Source organism: Phascolarctos cinereus, unplaced genomic scaffold, assembly GCF_003287225.1.
Source record: "Phascolarctos cinereus isolate Bilbo 61053 unplaced genomic scaffold, phaCin_HiC Scaffold_9;HRSCAF=440, whole genome shotgun sequence".
Lineage (NCBI taxonomy): Eukaryota > Metazoa > Chordata > Mammalia > Diprotodontia > Phascolarctidae > Phascolarctos > Phascolarctos cinereus.
Window position 1 is genome coordinate 223,917,768 of NW_027556402.1, and position 27,088 is coordinate 223,944,855.

Here is a 27,088-nt window from a genome sequence, read left to right on the forward strand (position 1 = left end):
TTTTCGTTGGCCTAGAGAATTCCTGGATGAGGAACTCCTTTTATCAGTGCAGTTTGGTACCTTCTCTACAACTTACAGGGTTCTAGAATCGCCTTGAGTGCTGACAGGTTAAGTGATTTGCCAAGGTCACGGTTAATCTGGGTCAGAAATGGGATTTGAACCTATTTCCAACTGATTATGAGACTGGTTCTCTCTCCAGTATACCATACTACATAATGGGTCTGAATTCAAACCCTCAAACTTATTTTCATATACTGGAAGAATTTTTCCCCCTTATCACTGCCTTTAAACCCCTAAAATGACATTTTTAAGAGTCCAGATCCTTTGACTGAAACAGAGTTGAAACATTGAGAAATGGACCATTCAGATCTGTCTTCTGTGAAATCATGATGTGAAAGACATCATGATGAAAATTATGGCAAATATTTATATCACATTTTTATGGGCAACTAGGTGGCTCAGTGGATACAGTGCCAGACCTGGAGTCAGGAAGTCCTGAGTTTAAATCTGGCTTCAGACACTTCCTAGCTGTGTGACTTTGGGGTAAGTCACTTAACTGTGTTTGCCTCAGTTTCCTCATCCATAAAATGAGCTGGAGAAAGAAATAGACAACCATTCTAATATTTTTGCCACAACAACCCCAGATGGGGTCAGGAAGGGTCAGACATGACTGAAACAACTGAATAATAGCAATATAGCGTTTTAATCTAATATTTCAATGGTACCCAATTTTAACAGTAATAATACTTAACATTTATAAGGTACTTGGAGGTTTCCGAAGCATCTTACATATCTACTACTTGATTGATTCTCACAACAACCCTGCAAGATAAATGTTCTTATTGTCTTCATTTTACAGATAAGGAAAGCGAGGCTGAAAAAAAGTCAAGTCACTTGCGTAGGTTCACACAGCTCATAAGTGTCTGAGAAAAGATTCGAACTCAGGTCTTCCTGACTCCAAGTCTAGCACTGTCTTGAGTCAGTCGCCGAGCTGTTTTTTCTCTCTACTTAATAAAGTTGCTTTATTTATTTATCCTTTTATTATTTATTTATTTAGACGTTGCTTCCCCTTCCCATGGCTTGGCATGTGACATGATCTGTTATGTGATATTGAAGTGGGCAAAGAATGAGTTCAGGCTTATCCTCTTGCTTTCTTCCTTTATCTCTTGCCTTCATCAGGAACCGTGGCACCAACTGCCATTGTGTGCAAATGGGTGAAATATGAGTCAGGTGGAAGACTTATCTCCTAACTGTTTCAACGTATGTGGTACTCAGCCGTTTTATTTCAAGGACAAAGATAATTAACTCTACCCATCTCCAAATGTGTGATGGTCATAATTAGAATAGGAAATGGGAAAGGAAATAGGAAATAGGAAAATAGGAAAAGGCTTGTTTTCCAATTCAAGCATGAAGATTTTTCAAAGATAGTGTTTTACGTGTGTCTTTTAAACATTCTTTATAGCTACTACCAGACATCTCAGTTCAACCATTAAATACTTACTATGTGCAGGTAACTATACTATACTTTGGCTTACAAAAAAAATAGCTGTGGACACCAAAAAAGTTTTAACTCTACTTGTATGGTACAACAAATGCAGACATATATGAGTAAATGCTCGTTTGAGGAGGGAGAGGCTGCTAACAACAGGGTTCAGATGAGAAACGAGTGAAACCTTAAAGAATAGGATTCTGAAATGTAGAGATGAGATGGGTATGTATTGCAAGCAAGGGAGACAACTTGTGCAAATGTTTGGAGGTGGGAGAACTAATATTCATTATGGAGAATAACTATAAAAAAGCAGCCTGGTACAGTGGAAAGAGTACAGGATTTATAGTCAGAGGACCTAGGTTCAAGTCTTATCTCTGTCACAAACTGGACAAGGGCACATTGGACAAGTCACCCTCCTGGTTCTCAGTTCTCTTCAACTGAAAAATGGACCAGATGGCCTCTGACATCCCTTCTAGCTCCAGATATGAGATCCCATCCCCAGAACAATATCCTAGGCTTCTTACTTCTTAAAGGATTATGCCTGAAAAGTGACTGTCTTACAGTGATATGCCACAGAAATTGTTTTCATTTCTTGGCCCATATTCATGTGTGCAAATAGATTCTAAGTGGAATGGGAGGATTATGGGGAAGGAGGGATAATAAGAGATGGCACTGAAGTAACACTCTAAGTTTCCTAAAGGAATTTACATCTGCATCTCATCCGAGTTTCACAAAAACACTGGGGCTATTATCACCCTATTTTCCAAAAGAGAAGGAAGCTGAAGATTAAAGAGATTAAGTAATTTACCTAGGTCACATGCATAGTAACCTCTGGAAGCAGGATTCAAACCCAGGAATCTCGGGCATCACCACCATTCCATAGCCTTGGGTGATCAGCAGTAGGAAGGGCAATAATAGGGTAGTTTGAAGCCAAAAGAGCTAAAGAGGATGGTATGGTTCAATTAGAGAGAAGCCCTATAATTAATATTGCATGGATGGTACCAGGTGATCAGCAATACACCCTACTTTAGAGATGAATGCAATATGTACTTCACTGCTTCTGCTGATTTCATTTGGTTCATTCAGGCTACATAGCAGGAAACAAAGAATGCATGGTGGACTTGGGGGATGAGGAGCAGGATTGGTGCCCTAATTATGTCATGAGTCAGACTACCATGAGAATGAGACTTGAACTCTTTCTTCTACTTTAGAAGTACTAGAATGCCTCCACAAGGCAACAGGTCTACCAGTGGTTGCAGTGAAAGGCTGCTGGGCTGAGTTTTCACAGTACAAAGAGCAATATACTTGACTTCCACACAGACAGAAGACAGTCAATGCTGACCTGTTTAGAGATACAGGAAACCAGAGAAAACTCAGAAAGAGAATGAAAAAGAGAAAGAAGGGATAGACAGAAAATAAGAGTAAAAAACAACCAAACAGAAGGATGCATGAATGAACAAACATTTTACTGCTTTCCCCAGGGAAACTGATGAACCTTCATTCCATTCCTCACGTCTGTACTCAGAAGTCAGTAGGCATGTGCTGAGGGCCTGTTATGTGTCGGGTGCTATGCTGAGTACTCAGGATACAATGAAAGGCCAATGCAGCTCCTGCCTTCAAGGAGCTCACAATCTAATGAGAGAGACAACATGTAGACAACTCTATGCTAACTATAGGGGTGTGTGTGTGTGTGTGTGTGTGTGTGTGTGTGTGATGAATTGGAGACAATATCAAAAGCACAAACATTACAGGGGTCTGCAAAAAGGCTTCCTGTGAAAGGTGGGATTTCAGAATACTTTCCTTGGCCTTACTTACTTACTTGGCCTCTTTAAATCTCTAGCCACATTCAAGGACTACCTCCTATAGTGAAGACCTACCTGACATACTGGCTGTTTGGCTCCTTCCCCAGTTATTAAGCACTTTTTTTGTATATACTTTATGTGTCCACACTATTTCAGATGACAAAATGTATACTCCTTGAGGGCAAGGTCTGTTTCTTGTTTACTTTTGTATGCTCAGAGCACTGCTTGGCACACAATAGGCACTTAATTAATGCTTCTTGGCCCATTTATTTACATTGCCTACATGCTACCTCTATGAAGAAGCTGCCCTTTGAAGGTCACTTCTAACATGCCTCCCTTTAATAATGTGACCCGAGAATTCCATCCATATATGTTCACCCTTGCTCCTCCCTTCCCTCCCCTCCTAATCTCGTCCTAAGCATTTCCTATCTCTGCACCCTGGGTTTTCTGTAAAGCAGATGGTGGTAGAAATCTTGCTCTAGTCCAAAGCTGGTTCCCTCAGCAGCCTTCTCTTAAGGAATGCTGCAAAAACACCCACAGATTTGTTTTGAATCTTCAGCAGCATACCCTGGGATTGGATCCTCGCTTAGTGTGTTTCCTTAGAAGGGAAAATCATTATTCATTTTCTGGAAAATGAAGCCAACTTGCCTATCTAAGGCTCTGTGTGTGTGTGTGTGTGTGTGTGTGTGTGTGTGTGTGTGTATGTGTGTGTGTGTATGTGGGGGGAGGGAGGGGACAAAGAACAGACCACTTATGTGATTGAAATATTTCATTTAAAATCAGATATAAGGTTCCTGGCTTAGTTCTAGGCAATGTTACAAGTTCTCAATTACTCCCTGGTCCCCTGAGTCAGAAAGTAGACCTCTATGGCAAAGTTGTTCAAATCAGTAGAGCTGGCTGATTTCTAGAACTTGGAATGGTTAAGTGTACTGTTGAGGGTGGTATGCCCTAAGGCATTTGTCTAAATTATCCTGTTGATTATAGAAAAGAAAATTGGGTTAGAAATCTTTCTGAAATTGCATTTTGTGTTTCCCATCCCCAAGAAGAAGTAGTCAAAAGAGGAAGGCAGAAAAAAAAAAGTGATTTCTTGGTTTTTATTATCTTAGTTAATTCTGATGCATGATTCTGAATGGAGGAAGTGGGCACCCTAGGTGCATAGGTATGGGCACAGGTAGGTTATGTGATCTGTATCCCTGGAGAGCGCACCCATAGATCACAGATCTCCTGAATTCTTGGGAGCGCTGAATGTCAGTGATACACATTTTGTCTTAAACTAGGGTTGACCAGGATGAGGGCAGCTAACAAACTAATGATTATGGAGTATAGTGGAATGCAGAGGGGAAGTCACTGAGATGATGATAATGATGACAGCAGACATTTATATATTGCTTGATTACTTGCAAAGTACTTTGCAAATATTACCTCCTTTGATTCTCATAACAAAACTAGGAGGTAGATGCTATTATTATCTTCAATTTATAGATGGGAAAACTGAGGCAAACAGAAGTTCAGTGATTTACCCAGGGTCACGTGGCTAGTAAGTGTCTGGGGAGGGGGTGGGGATTTGAACTCAGTTCTTCTTGACTGCAGGCCCAGCATGCTTTCTCTACTGTGCTACAAGTACAACTTTTAAGTATGAAGAAAATCCAGAATGATGCTGAGAAATGTTTCCTGTATTTTAAATTATTTCATCACTGTAAATGTTCATCAATAGCACAATCATATATACCACTATGTCTTTATAGGAAGTTTCATAGGATATAACATAAAAGCCCCAGCTTGGCATTCGAGGCCCTCTCTGGTCTTGTTCCCACTTCTGTTTCAACCTCATTACCTATTATTCCCCTTTATGAACTCTATTCTCCAGATGGATTGGTGTGCTTCCTGTTTTCCCATGCATGACATTCGATCTCCCACCTTGATTTGACTTTTAAAGTCCTCACCACATGAGCAAATCAGCCTTACTGAGGCTGATTCTCTCTTAGGTCCATCTAGGGAGCGTTGAAGATATAGTGCTGGGCCTAAAGTCAGGAAGATCTGAATTCAAAGCCAACCAATGATAGCTGACTGTGTGACCCTGTACAAGTCATGTAACCTTTATCTATTTCAGTTTCTTCATCTGTAAAAATGGAGGTGATAATAGCTCCTATCTCCCAGAGTTATTTCAGGGATAAAATGAAGTAATAGTCATAAAATTCTTTACAAATGATAGCAATAACAGTTACAATAATAACAATAATATATTTTATTTAACCAAATAATCCTTCTCTGGGTTTCTCACAAATGAGTCCATCTCCACTTCCGTTCTTTCGTCTTAGACATTCCTCATGGCTAGAAAACATTATCTCCTCACCTCTACTAGATAATACCCCTCTCTTTTTTTGCAGGCATTTGGGGTTAAGTGACTTGCCCAGGGTAACACAGATAGTAAGTGTCTGAGGCCAGATTTGAACTCAGATCCTCCTGACTTTAGAGCCAGTAATCTATCCACTGTGCCACCTAGCTGCCCTTCCAACCCCCTCTCTTTCAAGGTGTATCTTAAGAACCACTGTCTTCATAAAGCATTCCCTACACCCACCATTCCACATTATCTAATGTTTGACTGTTTTCTATTTAGTTGATTCATATTGATTCTGTCTATATTTAAGCACATACTTACTCTCTTTCCTATTCAAATGTAAGGTCTTGACAAATAGAGATTATTTCGTTCTTTGTGTTTTTATCCTCAGAGCCCTTGGTGCCCACTGCCTAGCAGACACTTGATAAATGTGTGTCAATTGACTAATAAGTTGGGCCTACTACCATAGACATATGTAAACTATCACTGGGTGAGCTCTTAAAACAGATTCACCACCATGTCAGAATTAGGTTTGGGAACAGGGTCTTAATGGAATGACTAAAACAGGACTTTTTTAGAGGCTCTCTCTTAATTGAAGGAAGTGATTCTGTTTTGGAAACTTCCAACATGGTTCTGTCTTGGGGAAAGGAGAGAACATTTTTGAGCACTCTGGATCTTCATATACTTTTATTTTGTAATAGTTTATAGGGTGCATTATAACTATAAAGTGACACATGTATATACATACATATACACAGAGACAGAGAGAGAGAGACAGAGACAGAGAGACAGAGAGAGAGAGAAAATCTCACACTCAAAACAACCCTGTGATGCAGTTTGTATGAATAGTGTCCCCATTTTATAGATGAGGAAATTGAGGCTCAAATTTATGGTAAATAATGGAACACTAACACTTGAAACCAGGCAGCCTCTTATTGTATCTGTAATTAGAAACAAGTCCATGTACAAACCATTTCCTCATTAGGAAAAGAGGCATCTGTCTTACTGAAGTGGCTTCAATACAAATACATTACCGCATGCTTAATGCCTCTTTTCTCCGAGTGTTCAGTGACCATCTTGGTGAATCCTTTCATTGCTCAGCAGTTCCTCAGTGCTGCAGCCTAGCTATCCTCAAAGGACAACAAACAGTAACCCAATATGATGGATCCAATTTGGAAACTACATATCCCTCCTGGATTTTCTCTGCCTTTTGTTTGAGGCTACATATGACCTCTCAGTTGGTCTCACTAACACATAATTGTTAGCTATTAAGTGATACCATTACTGATGACAAAGGAGGAAAAGAGAGTAGGAGCTGGACAAGCATGGTGTATTAGAAAGAACCTTTGGACTGGAGGTCTGGGGGCCTAGGAGCTGGCAAAGACCTTAGAGATGTATATTTAGTCAATTCCCCTGCCCATTTTATAAGTAAACTGAGACTGAATGAGACATTTGATTTATGGAAAGTCAAATGCCCTCAACTGTAAATTAAGTGGAACCACATAGTTAAATTCTAAAAGCCATTCAGACATTAACATTTGCAGCTTCTGGGCTTAGTCCATCTGTCTATCTGTCCGTCTGTCTGTCTGTCTCTCTCTCTCTCTCTCTCCAGCTGTACCCGTATGTTGTTGTGGCTGTTACTGTTATTGCTGTTGTTGTTAGTCCAGCACATTGTCTGAAGTTTTCAAAGATTCCTTTATATTTAGTGTTACAAGCTGTCTAGGTATGGCTGCAATACCAACGAGGTACAGCAGGGGGAGGACCGGATTTGAAGTCAGAAGACATGGGTTCAAAACCAGCTTTACCTTTTGTTACTGAGGAGTCAGTAAATCACTACCTCTCTTCAGACCTCAGTTTTCTCATCTGTAAAGTGAAGGTGTAGGGGCAGAGGGGTATTAAATGACCCCAAATCCCTTCTACATTTCAATCTAGGGGTGACCAGCTGGCTGAGTGGAAAGAATGTTAGTTTCTGGAGAATCTGAGTTCAGATCCTGGCTTTGTTACTTTCGTCCTGTGTGATATTAATCATTTCCCCTCCCCAGAGTTCTGTTTCTTCATCAGTAAAATTAATGGATTGGCCTATACATTTCTTTCTACTTCCAAAGGTATGCCGCTGCAAACCTGTAATCTTGGCTTTCCTGTAGAACTGAGCTAATTTTATCTGGGCTCAGTTTGAATCCTCCCGGGGTGAAGCAAATCAACTTTTAGGACTTTTTTTTTTTCAGGAGGTTTTCCATCCTGCTTGGCTGCCTTTATTTTATTTATAACCCAAGGCTGAGCACTACGCATGTTTTTCCTAGGATGTGAAAGCCTACACCATGCATAGCATCCTTTCCTGGCTCTGTCTGCGTGCTACTGATGTTGGGGGTTGTTCCCAAAGTATCCACTAAGGGGAGTCGGGACGCTGGACCTCCCTTTTTGGTTTCTATGACAACGGTGAGGAGGAGAGCCTCTCCAGCAGAGCGCTTGCTAAAGCAGGTGTTGGGTTGCCCACAGCTCCAGAAGCTCCCGATCTTGGGGAGTTCCGAAGTGCTCTCTGCCTGCAGCACTGGCGTGAGTTCCCCGGAGCTCAGCTGAACGAAAATGGTTCACCACTCAGGGTCGATCCAATCCTTTAAGCAGCAGAAAGGTTAGTGAGAACCTCAGTCTCCACTCCTCTCCCTCTACCTCCCTTCCCCGGGTTGTTTTATTAGGTCTGCATGCCCTTCATTCTGACAGGAGAATCCCTTCAGAGCTCCTCACTTGGCTCCTCGAAGCTGACAACTAAGCAACTCTGGGTCTTTGAATTAAGGGTCTCTTATTGCCGCATCAATAACTAAGGGTGGTTTCCTGAGATTCCTCACTGTGCCTAAGGTTAAGTAATCTCCTGTCACAGTATCCTTATTTCCAAGTGCCATTTCCTCTGACTACTGCAGTAAACCAAAAAGGATGTATGGCATAGCTTGGCATGTCCATTTGGTTCTGGAGCTGTTGAATAGGGGACCTGAGTGGTATTTGCCAGAGCCTGGTGTTAAAGGGGGGTTAACCAAGAGTGTGGAAGCCACTGTAGACATCTTATGCTTTCAGGCTACATGCGGTCTTAGAAAGTGTCTGTGAGCAGGTGTGTCGTCAGAGCTAGGAACTCATCAGCTCTTTGAGAAAAGTTTATTCTGTCTGAGAGCAAAGCTTGATCCTCCAAACTAGTCTGTTTTCCATAGTCTGATCAATACGCCCCTCTAAAGTGCATCTGAGAACTTCAGCCAGGGCTTCTTCAAGTTTTTGCCTTGTGTTTTCCCTGCCATGCATGGCACGGTAATTTATCTTCAGCCCCTGCAATGCTGAGGAAAGGAAACATGATTTCAAATGTCACTCAATCACTGCATTCTTTCATCCAGGCATTTGATTTGCAAAACTGTTAAGGATACTGCTTGAATGGCTTTTAGGTTTTTTTTTTTCTCCCTTGCCTGTCAATGACAGGTTGCCCAAATGTCTTTATTAACCAATATCATTACTCTTTTGTTAAAGTAGCTATAGTGACAATATAGACACTAGACATAAAGTTGCTCCATTTCATGTGCATCAGTATCTTTACAGAATGGTAAAATAAAGCATTTTAGATTAAAAAAAAGCAGTTCTAAGATAATTATATAACCTGTATTTTCTTAATTATATTCTTGGCATTTATTCACTTATCATCATTTGACTTAGTATCTTTCATTTCTATGAATGGATCTCACTGGTAAAGGGTAGAGATCTGTAGGGCATCTGCCATACCACCACTCAGGAAGTTTCTGCTCTCAGGTAGTTTCCAAAGAGTTGGGATTTTTCAGATGTCTTGGGTGCTAGAGATACCACACGCATACACACACACACACACACACACACACACACACACACACACACACAGAGCCATATGGCTATAACTATATTCCCACTTATAAAACCAACACTCCCAGTACATTTTACATTTTATTTGTCTCAAAAGCTCGATCTTATTTAACTTAAATACAGTACTTTTAGACAAAGATTTTACTTTATTTTTATGAATAGTATTGTGAGAGAAAAAATAATTTACTTGCTTTTTCCAAAGAACCAGAAATATCCTATTCCTTTCTGATCCACATCTATGATTCACTTATATCTAAAGACAGACTGTCTTTAAATGGCCCCTAGAACAACTTTTTCTGTGGGAATACATGTAGTTATTGTTTTTTTTTTTAATTATAGCAAATAATGGCCAACTTTGAATCAATCTGTTACTGTTCAGAAGGAGTAATGAACAATCATGTAAATGCTGGCCCTCCTTGGTGTTTCCATGATGTTTCCACCTCCATGGTGTTTCCAGGAGATGTAATTTTGGAGTGTTTTTTACTCCCTGGTGTATAGCGTTTCTTCTTTTTTTTGGTTTGGTTTTGTTTAATAAAGGCAGCTTTAGCAAAACAGTAAATGTAGAAGCTGAAGGAAAATGTAATTAGATTTATGAGTGAGGGTCTGAGTAATCGTTGGTGTGTAGCCCTGCCTAGGATGCCTAGGGACATCAATATACAGTCATTTTGCAAGGAGGGAATGTCCAGTTTCTCAAAATGCTCCATCTTTCTGGACCTGTCTGAGGCTGCAGACACCATTCATGGAATGATAGGATCACACATTTAGAGCTGAACAGAAACTGAATGCAAGAGGGGTGACTTGCCCACAATCTTGCAAGCAGTCAGTCAGTTGGTAGCAGAACGGGGATTTGAACCTGCTTGCCTTCTCTAGATCCATTCTTCCTCCAGTGTACCATAATAAAGCTTAGGGGAGTGGAGAGAGATGGGACAGAGAGTTAAATGTGGATCCTAATGCCTTTGGAATACACAGTAGAAGTTAGATGACCTGGGTTCAAAACCCTGATGAGTGTCATCACACATTTTGTCTCTTCCATTAGAACAGAAACTCCTTGAAGGCAGGGATTATTTGGCTTTTCCTAAGTGCTTAGTAAAAAGTAAGCACTTAATATAATGCTTAATAAGAAATAGTACTTAATGAATTCTTGTTGATTGAATGATTGACCTCTACTCTCTGGGCCTGTTTTCTCATCTCATTTCTCATCTCATCACATAATCTTCCTAGTTAATTGGACAAGTGATTTAGTATTTCAGGGTCTTGATTTCCATATATGTAAATGAGGAGGTTAGTCCAGCTGAGCCTTAAAGGTCACTTGGGCTAACTATGGTAAGTCTTCTAGAGTCTCTTATAGAAAAAGTATTTTGTTAACCCTTTCCTTTTCCCAAAAGTATTTCAGAGGAAACAGAGGCTTCTTCCCAGATAAGTCTCAACAAATATTTTTTAAGCTTTTGCTATGAACCAGACATTTTGCTGGGCATTGAGGGGAATACAAAGACCATGTTGATATCTTCCCTTCCCTCAAGGAGCTTACATTCTCTCAGGGAAGATAGCATGTTTAAATCCAAAGGAGACTGTCCTTAGAGAAAACCTCATTTTCTTTGCCTCTTAAGGAGTCATTGGAGTGATTTTAGGGACCCTTTCTAGGATTCACTTTGTTACTGTGGGAGACTTTTTTTTAAATTTAATTTCATGTTTCCATTCTAAGAAACACTGAGGCATGCCACAAAACATGGTGTTATGAGTCTAAAACTCTCCATCTTCTGTAAGATACATAGATACCATTTTTATCTTCAAAAAGAAACAAGGTATAGTACATGAATTCTTCATGTTTTGGCTCCCAAATCCTTCCCAGAAATATACATAATTTTCATTAATAGATATTAAATCTAGGGAAAGAAGGGAAAAAGAGAACATTATGGACAGGGATAGAGGAGGAATTAACTCCACGGAGCATGACTTCTGTTCTTCATTCACATGTTTTAACACAAATAACTCATGTTAGCCTTAGTTCCCCAAATCCCAATTGCAGGAATATATAAGGACCTAGTGGTTGAAATAGGCAGCAATTTCCCCCCTACATATATATGTCCAAGGTAAGTCTCTTGAATAGAATAGAAATCAAAGTCTATTAGGGATTCCCTTTTCCCTTGACTCTGAGCATTTCCTTTTCCTTGGACATAGCTGTTATCCATTTCTCTCCAGGGACAATATTTCTATAACAGTGCAAGCTAAATCTAAATTCCCTTCTAGAATAAAACTCCACTATCACCTTCCTCTTACATCCAAAGCCTGTGACTTGATAATCAATTCCATAATTTCATTAGGAGTTTTGATGTGTTTTTCACCCCTCAGTTATACATTTAGGACTAGAAAAACCCTCAGAGGCTCTCTAATCCAATTCCACTTCCATTTCGCAGTTAAGAAAACTGAGGTCCAAAGAAATGAAAAGTGATTTTTTTTCCCGAAGATGACACAAGTATTAAGCAGCTGAGTAAAGATTTGAACCCAGGTCCTCTGACTGCAAATCTAACACTCTTTCCACTTTACCAAGCCTGTCTTAAGCCTGGTTCCTAAGTCCCAATGGCTGCGACTCTAATTGACCCAATCCATCCTAGGCAAAATCCCTAAATGGTATCAAATGCATTCCCTGTTCTTAAATTTCACTGCAGCAAAATATCACATGGGGACAGACCGTAATGAAAAATACTCTATTTCTGTTACTTGTTGCTGCAAAAAATGATCCCCAGATGAACTTGGAGGAATTGCAATTCACAGAAATAACATATTTTCTAAAGCCTTGCTATTTGTAAACTGATGAGGATTGGGTAGCAGAGGTAGGAGTCCATTAGTTGTTGAGGAAATACTGATAACTTTTGATCATTCAAGTTAAATGTAAGTTTGCTGAAATAGCTCTTGAATTCAGTTACTTAAAAACAAAACAAAACAGTGTTCTGTAGTTTGGGCATTCCTTTGAATCTTATTCCATCACAGTGAAAGGCGTGACACACACACACACACACACACACACACACACTGAAGTACTGAGATGATCAGTTGAAATGCTCATGCCTTTCCTTTTTGAGTCCTGAAGGCTCCTCTGGTGAAACTGATGGAACCTCTTCTCAAAATGTTCTCTGATGCATGAAATAGAAAGTTTGCAGAGTTTGCAGGGTGGGAATATGCTCACAAATGCATGCTAATCTCCTGTGACCTGGCCAGAGTAATGTTATCCACACCCACAGCTGCCCTCACCCTGTTGCATTTCCTCTAGCTGCAAAAAATAAATAAATAAATGAAAATAAAACCCCCAAAACAAACAAAAACTAAACAAAAACCAACAAACAAAAAAATTCATGAGTTCACAATTCATACAGAGGGCTGGAGAGCAGTCAGTCAGTAAGCATTTATTAAGCACCTACTGTATACAGGCACTGTACTAAGCTCTGGAGATACAAAAAGAACAACATAATGGTAACCCTACTTCATGATGGCTGTTTTTGTATGGACTATCTTTAGGGAAAACTGCAAGTCCAATCAGCAATGAATTCTTGAAGAATTTCAGGATTTTGTAGCTGAAGAAGTTGAATAAGATCTAGACCATCTTTTTTAGGCCCTCAGTATTATAACGTTGTGAGCTCTTCAGAATAGAGTACCAGTCCTCAAGTCAGAAAGACTCATCTTCCTCAGTTCAAATCTGGCCATAGAAACTTATTAGCTGTGTGACCCTGAGCAAGCCACTTAAACTTGTTTGCCTCAGTTTCCTCATGTGTAAAATGAGTCAGAAAAGGAAGTATCAAAACACTCTTTGCCAATGAAACCCCAAATGGGTCACAAAGAGTTGGACACAACTGAAATGACTGACAACAACAAGAAGCTATTTATGGATAGGGTACACTGCATTTTTCATGTTTTTAGTATAATAGAAGCAGTGCTAGATTGGGAGACAGAGGATCTAGTCTGAGATCTTGGCATTTACTTAAAAGCTGCTTTAAGTATAAGCCAAGATCTCAGCCCAGATCCTCAGTAACTTGATCCTGGCTAAGTCTGTGGGTTTTTTAACTTTCTAGGGTTCTTTTCTTTCTTTCTTTCTTTCTTTCTTTCTTTCTTTCTTTCTTTCTTTCTTTCTTTCTTTCTTTCTTTCTTTCTTTCTTTCTTTCTTTCTTTCTTTCTCTCTTTCTCTCTTTCTCTCTTTCTCTCTTTCTCTCTTTTTTTTACAAAGTTTAAAGTTTTGTTCTCTTTTTCCATTTCATTACTTTTATCAAGAAGTTATTAGTCATCTGCTATGTGCCAAGCACTGTGATTGGTGCTGGGAATATAAAAACAAAATGAAAACTATTTCTGCCCTCAGAGAGTTTTTGTTCTATCAGAAAAAAAAAACCAGTATGTTCACAGAGAGACAAAAGCAAAGAAAATACAAAGCAGTTTTAGAACTGGAAGAATCACTACTAACCAGGAGATTAAGAAAGGCTTCCTATAGTTCCTTGAAGGGAACTAGGGATTCCAAGAGAAGGCAATTAGGAGGAAGAGCATTCCAGACACAGAGGAAATTCTTACAAAGACACAGAGATGAAAACAAGAATGTTATTCATGGGGAACAAGAGTCAGCCAGATTGGCTGGAACTTAGGATGCAAAACAGAGTGAAGAGAAGTCATTCTACTGGTTGTATGTTTTGATCTTCTTTGTCACCAAAGAAATATTGTATGGTCTGACTTTTTTTGGAAGTTTGCTCATGATCCCAGCCAATTACTTGAGTTGTAAATTCTTTGTTAAGGTAGGGGTGTGCTTCCAGTGTGGAGAATGTACTGTCTCAAGCTTCAGGGGTTTTGTGTAGCTGTTTTCAGAGATACTTCTAGGGACGTGCAAATTTTCAGTTCTTCCAAGGTGGTATGATCAAAGGCAAGATGTTTACTCCTTTCCTGGCCTGGGCTCTGGTCTATGATTAACCATAAGCACTCTTTTCTACGTTGGAACTGTGAGGAGTATTCCCTCTTTACAGCCACTATAAGCCCCACCATGCCAGCACTCCTCCTCAACCCAGGATTGCCACCCAGAATTGCGACCCAGATCCAAGCATGAGCAAAGCAAAAGATTGATTCCTGCCTCAGCATCAGTGAAGAGATCCCTGCAATACCCCTCTGATTAGTCACTCGATTTCCCCTCAGTCTGTGGGCTGAGAGCTGCAGAAGCCGTGGCTGCACCTGGACTAGGGCTAAGACCCAGCTTTTCTCTCACCGTGGTCAGTGAACCTTTCCTACTGACCTTCTAAGTTGTCTTTGGTGTTTGTGGGTTGAGAAATCTGGAAACTGCCACAGTTTCCCATGATTCAGTCCCCTGAGGCCTGCTCCAAGTTTGCTGAGACCTGGGCTTTGCCTTCATGCCCATGCTGAAATCTCTTCCAGCCTGGCACTATAGACCTTTCCAATCAACCATCCAGTTTGTCTTGGGCTGGAAATTTCTTTTACTCTGTCTTTTTGTGGGTTCTACTGCTCTAGAATTTGTTTAGAGACATTTTTACAGGTATTTGGAGGGATTTGGGGGAGAGCTCAAGCAAGTCACTACTTTTGCTCTGCCATCTTGGCTCTGCCCCCAAGAGAAGTCATTCTAAAAAGAAAAGATGGAACTAACTTCAAATGGCAGGGAGACAAGTGGGTATCTTATCCTTAGAGGCTACAGGGAGTACTTGGTCAGGGAAATGATATTCATCATCAGGAATATCCATTTGGAAACTACATGTAGGATGAATGGAGGAAAGAAAGACTGGAGGCAGAGAGAACAAGTAAGAGGTTTTGGCAGTAGAATAGCTGAGATGTAAATAATGGGATTGCCTGAAGTAGTGTAGTGGCCTAATGAGAGGAGAAAGAGGGATGGGTAGGAGAAGCAACACCAGTGTTATTTCTCAATAGGTTCACCTTTGTCATCAGTTCCTTCTATGTAAGAAAGAAAAGCAGTTAAGCAAAAGCAGTTGACAGAAAAGCCAAATCTGAAAGCACATGCAAACTTCCACATTCAAGGTCACCATCTATTTTCAGAAGTGTTATATGTTACATCCTCTTTTCTCCAGAACCAATATGATCACTGCAAACAGTATAAAGTCAGCTGTTTGCTAGGGTTGTTTGCATTTACAGAATAGTCACCTTACTTGGGCAGCTAGGTGGTGCAGTGAGTAGAGTGCCAGGACTGAAGTCAGGAAGATTTATCTTCATGAGTTCAAATCTGCCTTCAGACACAGACTACCTGTGTGACCCCTAGAAAATCATTTAACCCTGTTTGCCTCCATTTCCTCGTCTGTAAAATGAGCTGGGGAAGGAAATGGCAAACCACTCCACTATCTTTGCCAAGAAAATCCCAAATGGGGTCACAGAGAGTCAGATACAACTGAAAAGATTAAACAATAAAAGTCATCTCATTCCATTGATTTTGCTTCCTCTGCTTTGCATCAGCAAATACAAATCCTTTATCTCATATTAGACATTTAGGTGATACAACAGATAAAGCATTGGGACTGGAATCAGGAAGATCTCAGTTCAAACCCCACCTCGGACACTTGCTAGCTGTGTGACTCAGGGCAAGTCACTTAACCTCAGTTTTTTGATTTGTAAAGGGGATAGGGAAGCTAGGTGGTGCAGTGAATAGACCACCGGCCCTGAACTCAGGAGGACCTGAGCTCAAATCCAGCCTCAGACCAAATGCTTGACACGTACTAGCTGTGTGACCCTGGGCAAGTCACTTAACCCCAATTGCCTAAAGAAAAAAGAAAAAAGAAAAAAAACCTGGATAAAGTAGGGATAAAAATAGCATCTACCCAACAGAGTTTTCAAGTAAGATAACATTTTAAAAATGCTTAGCAGAGTGCCTGGCACACAATAGGTGGTTATTCTCTTCCCCTGTTCATATTCTTCATTTTAAAGAGTATGGTAATAGGACATATGTGAATATGCCACAATTTGTTCAGTCATCCCCCACAGCATAACTTCTCTTTCTAGCTTTGTACTACCACAATTTATTACCATAATTATGATCATTCTATTATATTTGGGAACTTTGTTTCTATCACTCTGACTTCCTTGGGGTATATATTCAGTTGTGAGCTTTCTTCTTCAATATGGACATGAATAGTTTGGTGTCATTTCTCATATAATTCCAGATTATATTCTAGCATAGTTGGGCCAATTCACAGTTGGTCCAAAAGGGTATTAGTGTACCCATCTTCCACATCTCCTGTATTGTTCACTATCTCCATAATTTGTCATCTTTATCATTTTGATGGGCATGAGGTGAAACCTTAAAATTGTTTGTGTTTATAGTTCTCCAATATTTAATGACTTGGAATACTCTTTCATATGGTTACTGGTTATTTAAATTTCTTCTGAAAACTGTTATTATTTAGTACTCTTTTTTAAAGTGTATCAGTGGAATAGCCTAGTTGGCAAGACCCAAAACTAGGCAAGAGTTTAATAAAGCCAAGCACGTAAGTCACTAGAATATGGGAAGATGGAATCCCTGCTCTACTTATAAAACTCGTAAAGCACTTTCACTGAAAGTATCTTTGATCACTTTCTTATACTATATATCACAATAAATTCCAAATGGATACAAGACCTACATACAGGTAACATTATATAAATAAAAAAAAGGAGAATAGAAGGAAATACCTTTAAGATCTATGATCATGGGGAAAATGTTTAACTAAGAGAGATAAAATAGACAATTTGATTGCCAAATATTTTTTAGAATCTTTAAAGTAAAAAATAAATGCGGTTATGATAAGAAAAGCTAACAATTGGGGAAAAAATCTTTGCATCAAATATCTTTTGTAAAAATCTGACCCGTTCATGGAAAACCAAGAACAATTTCCCCAAGAACGAAGTCATCAATGGATATGAACGAAGCTTTTGTGAAGGATATTTACAAAGGTGTGGAGGGGCTGGATTTAGAGATAGAAGTAACATGGCACAGTGGAGAGTGCTGACGATGGAGTCAGAGCCCTCAGGATCAAATCTTGTCTATGCCACGTGCTGCCTGCTAGGATGCTGGCTGAGTTACTTAATATCTGTGTTGCTGTTGTTACTGTTACTGTCGTTGTTGTTGTTCAGTCACTCCATTTGTGTCTGATTCTGCATGATCTTATTTGAGGTTTTCTTGGAAAAGATACTGGAGTGGGTTGCCATTTCTTCCTCCAGCTCATTTTACAGATGAGGAAACTGAGGCAGGCAGGGGACTTGTTCAGAGTCACACAGCTACTAAGTGTCTGAGGCCAGATTTGAGCTCAGGAAGAAAGTCTTCCTGACTCCAGGCCCAGCAATCTATCCACTGTACCTTCTAGCTGCCCAATATCTATAGCCCTTAGCTTTCTCAAATGTAAAATGAAGGAAGTAGAATGGGTGGGGATAGAGTCGACTGGATTACCTATGACTAGCACCCAATGGCATGATTTCTCCAATGAGAACCATGATTTTGGCATCATACATATTTCATTCCGGCAAATGTTTATATTTCTCTAGCCTTAGTAGAATACATAGCTAAAAATATTGATATCATAATAGAGTCTTAGAAGAAGCTGAGATCTGACAGGCCCAGTCAGGCAGATTTACAATGGGATAACAAAACTAAGTAATTAGAAGTGATCTTCACTTCCTCTGACCTCCCCCAGAACATCAGCCTCATTCCCTTATCAGTAGAAAGGTAGCCACACAAGAATCAGTAGAATCATGAAGTTGTATTTGGAAATCCCACACTCCATGCACTTCAGCAGAAGAATTGCCTGCTTCTGTTCACGTACAGCACTCTTCACAAGCAATCACCGACATTGCTGGTGTAGAAAAAGAAAATTCATTCTTAATGTTTTCCTGTGGTGCAGGGGATAGCCAGAAGCAACAGTAACTCCTCCTTCTTCTTTCTGAACAAAAAGGGTTCTATTATTTTAGTCATAGCCATTCAAGGGATGAGAACTACTCCTTTTACCTCAAAGTAGGAAGAACTGGGCCCAGTTTTGCTGCCTCACTGCTTTGGTCGCAAACTGAAGGGCCTCACTGCCTCAGCCTTAACCATGCTAGACAGTAGTTGTAGCTCCAAGCCACTGTGGGCCCAAACCCATCTGCTGAATGTAGCAAATGGTGCTGATATAACAGGAAGCTCAAAACCAAGAGTATTCCCCACCCCAAATATTTGCTCTGCAATAATAAAAACAAATTATATATGTATATATATATATATATATACATACATATGTATATATATATATATACATATATATAAACATACACCATGCTTATATATTGTATTATATATTGCATATTTATATTATATATTTAGACATTACATATATGTGTGTATACATATATACACATAAGTATATGTATGTGTATATACATATTTATATTCCTATACATATATAAACAGATACATACAGACAGACATATATATTTATGTAGAGTATGTGTGTGTATTTGGCAGTAACTATGAATGCCCAAACATTTAGCCTTAGATTGAAATAGGATAAGTTGAAAAGAATACAAGGAAGAAAAAGAGAGGAAAAGAAAGGAAGAAAAAAGGAAACAAGGGAATGAAAGAAGGAAGATGTATTTTTCAGTCTTTGAGAGACATTATATGTATGTATCTATGTATTTACATATACATACATATGTGTGTGTGTGTTATACCAATTCTCCAAGGGCTGGTGACAGCATCCAGAGGATACTAGCATTTCTGTGAGCATTTGATAAGTGTTTGTTGAATTGATTCCAGTTGTACAGTGGGTTCTCTGGCAAGAGAATTCTAAATCTGAAAATTTGAGATTCTCTCTGAAATAGTGTCATGCTTAAGGAAGGAGAATCAAGGATAAAATGGGGCAGCGGGGAAAGGGTAGAACATCTATCGTTTGGATTCCTTCACAAAGTCATTGGTGCCCTACATGATTATGCAGTGGTATTCTTGGACAGCCTCCATTCCTTGTTCATTTGCTCCTCTATCACCCCACCCTGCTACAAAGCTGACCATGGGTCCTTGAAAGCAAAATTAGCAGATTCCAAGTTCTTCTAAGTCTCACTAAGCTGGCAAGTCATCAAATGTAAGTGAAAACTACAGATTCCCTGTGTTGCCTGAGTCCTGTACAATCTCAGCCATGACGATCACCCTGGTTCGTTGTTGTGCGCGACTAGTTCACTCGGCTAGAGAGTCTACCTAGGACCTAGGATTTCCCAATCACCTGAAGAATCAAGACCAGCTTGATCTTCCACTCCGAGCACGTATTGATGAGGCAGGAGAAAAGATGGCAGCAACTCCGTTTATTTTTAGCAAAGCACTTACTTATATAGTAAAATAACAGGAACTCTTTCTCAAGTTACAATGACGTATAACCCATGCTGTGCTCAAGGATAGTGCACGCACAATCCGTGCGCATATCTACCACCAATCACAAATGCACTGTTAATGACTAATGACTAACTAGGGAAGTTAGAGATGCATAGAATGGAACAATGAACCAGGCAATCTTTCTCACAGATCAATCACCCGAGAGGGGCCTCCGCCCATCAGTGAGACCTCATGAGCAGCCTGTGGTCCTCTACATCCTTACAGATCCCAACAGTTCGTCTGCTTATTTTAAAATCATATTATTAAACTATTGTGCGTATGAATTTAGCATAACCTTAAACTTTCAAATGTCTGTGTAACAGTGATAGAATGAAACACCTACTTTGTTGTACTTGTGGAATACCAAAATTTTCAAACTCTGAAAAATGTATAAAACACTAGACCAAAAAAATACTTCTTCTTTCCTTCTTCCTTCCTTCCCTCCTTCCTTCCTTCCTTTTTTCCTTCCTTTCTTCCTTCCCTCCCTCATTCCTTCCTTCTTTCCTTCCTTTTTTCCCTCTTCCTCTTTTTTTTCTTCCTCCTGTTCTCATCAATATATCCTCTTTTAATCTAAGTTTCAGTGCTTGGTCATTCATAGTTCCTGCCAAAGTCTCATTTTTCAAATATTTCTATTAAATTGATGTTGTGTGAACAGAAATATTCAAGTTATTGTTAAGACATTTCTATTCTTAACCAGATTTAGGGGGGCAACATGAAGACTAATGTTTATGTGTCCATTTATATTTTGTAACTTCAGGTTTGTTTTCAAAGTCTAAATCGCTAGTACATGGCATTTCTTTCCCTGTCTCTGCCCTCCTTCTTCCTCTTCTCCCACTGTAGTTGTTTTCGTCAGTTCTTTTTATGAACTTGAAAATGACTGAGACTTTTAAGTACTATCTCCTCTGTCTATAGTTGCAGGATTTTAAATAATTCAAATCAGGAAAAGAAAAACAATGGATTTCAGTTGCTGTCTGGCTTTCTTGAAAGCTGAACTGTTCCATGAGGCTTATTGCTGAAGGACGGTTTCTGTTTGGGCTGCTAGGTCATGATACAGTTTTATTATCAAGCTATTTGGCTTCTTAAGATTCTGTGCAGATATTGTAAATGGAAAATGCCATCTGATAAATTATACAGATTTCAAATATAAATGGTTTAATAACAAGTCACTATCATGCTATGTTTTTATGTTTAATATTCAGTTGTCTATTAGGTTGGTGGATAAATCACTTTTTGTTATTGCATAAGAGTGTCAGGGAGTAAACTCAAAAAATGCTGATCCAAAATAAATTTGGGATGAGTTTTTGGAGGACCTTTTCTCTTTCTCTTTAATATTTTTAAGAATCCTAAATGATAATAAGAAATTATAAAAGCAAGCCAAGAAAAATACATGGTCCAATGGGGCCAATAGTATGATGTAAGATTTTTAAAAAATTAAAATGTTACATTTAAATTTCTACCATGGAACATATTTTTGATATCATGCTTTCTGAGTAATGGAAGTTGCCCTAGGCCTTTGGAAATTCAGGATGACACATTTCCAGTTGTCCCATATATGAGTAGGTGAAATGGATGGTGCTAAATAGCTTGCAGTTTTAAATCTTAACTCTTGCCAGAAATGAGGAGAGACTTAACTTAGAGGCTTTTGGGCCCATTCAGATTAAGTGACTGAAGCCTATGGATCCTACCAATTCTGGAGGGCAGCTAGGTGGCACAGTTGGTAGAGTGCTGGCCTTGGAGTCAGGAAAGCTCATCTTCCTGAGTTCAAATCTGACCTCATGTACTTTCTAGGTGTGTGACTCCTGGAAAGTTACTTAAACCTGTTTGCCTCAGTTTCCTCATCTGTAAGATGAGCTGGAGAAGTAAATGGCAAATCACTCTAGTATCTTTGCCAAAAAAAACCTCAAAATAGGGTCATGAAGAGTTGGACATGACTGAAAAATGATTAAACAACAATTCTGGATTCTCTCAGATGGGTTGAAATTGTGGGGGGACTTTTGATCACATTTACCAATTTGGTTCACTGCCTCCCTCCAGTTAAAAACCTGGGAACATTGAAGGTTAGCTTACATCTAGGCATTCAGCGGTTCATCATGCTAACTGACTCAAAGAAGGAGCAGCCATAAACAGTTTTAAAAAAATCCAACAAGCCAATTATAAGTAACTGAAAATAAGCTCAGAAATTTCTAAGTGAGTACGATCCCCATCTCCCCAAAGTAGTTTTGGGCTCAAATTATTCTAAACTCCTGACTCAGATATAAAGGTTTGGACAGTCAGTTAGCTGACAGGACTTTGATTAGTGACTCACTGTGATAAGTACTGGATATCTACAAAAATAAATAAATAAATAAATGAAAACCCCACCCTCTTCTCTGAAGGTGTTCACAGCCCATTTGGGAAGACTGTATGCAAACAATTACACACGTAAGCTATACAGAGAATAGATGGAAAGTATTGTTCCGGGGAGGCCCTAGGTCAAGGAGGATAGGGAGTAGGATGGGACAGTCTATCTGCAATTGGAGTGTACTTTTGGATGGGTTTCCTAGGGAGCTGGAAACATCAGTGAAGGGCTAAGTTGGTATCTGAGATGGCCTGCTTCCCCTTCATTTCCCCACACCACCTTCTGCCTCCTCTCCACCTGTAGCTTCTCCATAATATCTTCCAATACTACTTGCTACTAGGAAGGAAGGGAAGAAAGGAGAAAGGGAGGATGGGAAAGGAGAAGGGGAGGGAGAGAAGAAAGGGAAGGGGTCAGCAAACAATGAGGATTGTGCTTTCACCCCTCTTCTAGGAAATGGCTTTTGAGAAGAGGCCTTCCCTTGTCCCCATTCATATCGACTCTCCCTCCCCATCAATCCCAAACAAGGAGATTCCAAGGTTCATGACCCTTAGAGAGGTAGAAATGAACCTGCATCATGGGGAAAGGGATTAATAATTATTAACATGAAACAAGGAAAGCCTTCCCTGTCATCTCAATCCCACTGAGATTGTCTCCTCCCTCTCTGTCTCTGTCTTTCTGTCTCTCTGTCTTTCTCTGTCTCTCTGTCTCTCTGTCTGTCTGTCTCTCCTCACACACACATACATATAAATATACATGCATATGTATGTTTTAGGTACATATGTGTGTATGAATATGTATATGTATATATGTACATATATATAGTTGTGAAGTATTGTTTCCCCCATTAAAATGTGAGCTCCTTGAGAGTAGCTACCATTAGTTTTGTTTTGCTTGTTTGTTTTGTTATTATTGTTCTTGTTTAATTTCCTTTGAATTCCCTGCACTTATCTCAGCACCTGGTCACTGTTCAATCCCTGCTTAATGATCAGGTCTTTACAACAGTATTGTTTTCTATGCCTTTCCAATGTAAATATCACAGCCAATGTTTGCATAGTGCTTTTAGGTTTGCAAAGCTCTTGACATAATTTTTCCTTTGATCCTCAGAGCAGCCCTATAATGTAATAAGCATGATTACCTTCATTTTACAGGTGAGGAAACTGAGGCTCAGAAAGGTTAGGTGATTTGCCTAGGGTCATACCACAAATTAAGTGTTGAAAGGGTTACAAACTTAAGTGTATTCTGATTCCAAATTTCACTCTGTATTCTCTTATGTGTGTGACAGGCTTTTGTAGGCTGATTAGGTTACTGGACCACCACTTAGAGCCTTGTTTCCATGGAGGAGAGAAGCAACATCTTCTGACCTCCCTTGAAAATGAACTATTGCAACTAATGTTTTTCAGGAGTTAGAAACTGCTTCTAATTGGTGTTTAGGGGCTTTTAGGCTATTAGCCTTTCTGACCCCATTCTCCTGCTGCTTACTGTGGCACCCTCAGAAGGACTCAGTGTTTTTTTGCCTCCTAAGTACATTGGTGGATTCTAAGGTTAATGAAAAATAATATTTGTTGATTACAATCAGATATGCTAATTATTATCATATAAAAAGAGAACTGCCCTTCATTCAGAAGAGGTATATCAATTCCTTTCTCAGAGTTGTATCTTTTTAATTTTGTACGTACAAGCCTGAGAAAATGATCAATTTTCAAGATTGGTCTTTGAGCCTCTTTGAACCACAATCAGGTTTCCAGCTTCATCATTCAACCTTAATGACCCTCCCCAAAGTTTCCAATTACTTCTTAATTGCCATATCTAATGATGTTTTCTCAATCCTCATCCTCCTTAACCTCTATGTATCATGTGACACCACCATGTCACAATGCTATATGTCAGATTCTCTGTCTAATATGTCAAATGCTATATCAAATCTACTTCTTCTCAAGGTTTTCCTAACCCTCCACTCTCCTGGTTCTCCTCCTACCTGCCTCCTTGGTCCTTCTCAGTTTACTTTTTCTGGTGTGTCATCTGTGCCATGCCTACTTAGCCTGGGTATCCTCCAGGGCTCTGTCCTAGACTTTATTTTTTTTTTTAATCTCAATACTTCCCTACTGGGTAATTGCATCAAATCCCATGGATGAATTCAGTTATCTCTGTGTAAATGATTCCCAAGTCTAGATAGCGACCTGACTTGAAGTTTCTTGAACAGGACAGTTCATTTCTCCTCTTCATTCCTTTGCACTGGCTCTCTCCCATACCTGAGATACCATCCTTATCTCCATCTACCTTTAGAAACTTTTATTTTCCTTCAGTGTTCAACTCAAATACTGCCTCATGCAAGAGGCCTTTTCCAGTATCCTCTCAGCTACTACATCCTTCCCTTTTAGATACCTGCTCACTATTATTTATTCATTAGACATCTTGTATATATCCATCTCTTTACATGGTGTCTTCCTTATTACAATGTCAGCTTTTTGAGTAAATAATTTTTTTTTGCCCTTTTGTATGCTTGGTACTAAGTGTGATGCCTGGTACATGGTAAGTGCATAACACGTAATTGTTGATTTCTTGATTAATATGACTCAGGCAAAAATATTACCAATTATAAATATTAATCCTTCATCTTGTATAACACATTAAAAATTGGTTGACTTGGGCTAGAGGTTTATCATCTCTCTGAACAAAAATTAAATGATCATAGTAATTTTTAACCTGATATACTTTGTTAGTTTTAGTAGTAACATTTCCTAATGTATCCTAGAAAACTGAGCTCAATGAAGACCACTGTGCTTTGTGAAAAATCAGAAAAATGTGAGCTTATCAAATAAAGAAACTAGTACATTTATCTGCTGATCTGTCTACCTATTGAATCACCCATTTATCCATTTTCCCATCTAACCATCCACTCAACCATCTGTCCAGTCAACTATATACCCACCTAGGCACTCATTATCCCATCCATCCACCCACTCACCTACCTGTTCATTCATTTGTCTATTAGTCTACCCATCCTTCCCATCAAACATAATCCTACTCATCCATCTATTGACTCTTTCACCCACTAATGAAGTCAATATGTGTGCTCTAGGATAGTAGGGGATACAGAGGATGACAATGCCCTTGCCCTCAAGAGTCTTACACTTAAGAGTTTTAGGGCTATGTTAGAAGAAATATATTCATGGTTTCATTATATACTATGTGTCTATAAAGCACAGAATTCCAAGACTACATACAAATGTCACTTTGTTTTTCTTCTTCATAACTGAGAGATCAGTGTTGGAGGTATTAATAATGAATAGATCAAAGAGTACTATGGGAGGTAGGGGTGGAGCTTACTTGCAATCTAATATGAATGAATTATGTCAATGTGTTCTAGTACGTAGAGTATTTGGGGTTAAAATCAAAAAGACCTGGCTTCAGACCCTAACTAGGACATTCACTGGTTCTGTGACCAGAGACAAGTCATTTGTTCTTTATGTGCCTCTGGAAAAAACCTGAGGCTCTAACTCCTAAATCACGGGTGTTTTGAGACCAATAACCTTTGCTGATGAAAATACTCATCTTACTTGATATTGTCCATGCTAAAAAAAAAAAAAAATGTATCTTCAGTGTATTTGTATATGTGAAAGGAGCAGTTCACAGCAAAATGCAGGTAATGGTCAAACTGGCCTGTTCCATGATCCTCCACTCCACTTCCCACACCTGTCCTTTGCCCTTGCTATGCCCCATGCCTACAATGTATTACTTCCACATCTCCTCCTCTTAGATTCTCTGATTTGCTTTAAGGTTCAGGTCCAGGATGACTTTCTTCCACATGAGGACTTTTCTGATCTCTCTGGCCGCTAGTCATTTTCAGTCATGTCTGACTTTTCATAACTTCATTTGGGGTTTTCTTGGCAAAGATACTGAAGTGGTTTACCATTTCTTTCTCTAGCTCACCATACAGATGAGGAAATTGAGGCAGACACAGTTAAGTGACTTGCCTAGGGTCATATAGCTAGTAAATGTCTGAGGCCAGATTTGAACTCAGAAAAATGAGTCTTCCTGACTCCAGGTCCAGCACTCTATTATCCACTGTAGCACCACCGAGCTGACCAAATAGAAACCATATCACAGGGCAAATCCAAAGTGATTTTGGTGGGGAATACTAACAATTGGCCAGTTCTTCATTTCCCACCGGCTTACACTCCTTGCCTGGATTCTACCATGCAGGCTTTTGGTGTTTATTGACTGACTGATCAAGAATCATGAAAGGGGTCACTAGTAGATGGTACTTGAGCTATGTTTTGAAGGAAACCCTGATATCATTGTGGTGACTTTCTCAACTCCTGTACATCACAACCTATCCATAACTTGATACCTTTGTGAGTTACTGTGGCCAAAGGAATTCATCTCCCAGTGGGCAAGCTTCTAGTGTTAAACTCTGTAATAGACAAGCTCTGGTCCATTGCTGACCTGAACAACCAGAATTTATGCCCACTTTGCACAGACATTTAGATCTCAGGGACACCTCCCCACACTACTGAGGCATGGGAGAAGGATGTAAGTGGAAGAATGTCTACAAAAGCACTCTGAAAACTCCAGAGAACTGTCGGCCAGCATGATCATTGGCTATCTTAAATTCATTCCCCGAGCTTCATTGCACTGTGATGGCAAGCATCCATCAAAATGACTGGGCTGGGTCCCAAAGCCCAGGTCCAGGGGAAATGCTGCTTCATCAGTTCTTCTTCCTTCCACCCAAGGAGCACTTGGTAATCAGGACTGAATGTTGGGTATTGGATTTTTGGCACCTGTTCAACCTTAATCTTATCGAGCATGCATTTTAAGGAGGCATCGCATTTCCTTGGGCCCTGTAAGCAGAAGAGATCCTGAGCAGCCCTCCAACTTGGATATGATGAACTCATAAGGAAAGGCA

General features: G+C 39.6%; 1 protein-coding gene across 1 annotated transcript in view; it reads left to right on the plus strand.

Moving 5' to 3' along the window:
- The first annotated feature begins 8,104 nt into the window (after positions 1 to 8,104).
- ANO3 (anoctamin 3) overlaps positions 8,105 to 27,088 on the plus strand; it is a 310,714-nt gene continuing 291,730 nt past the window's right edge. The window contains exon 1 of the mRNA XM_020977793.1: positions 8,105 to 8,258. Coding sequence (XP_020833452.1) covers positions 8,213 to 8,258 — 46 coding nt within the window. The 5' untranslated portion in view covers positions 8,105 to 8,212. The remainder of the gene's footprint in view (positions 8,259 to 27,088) is intronic.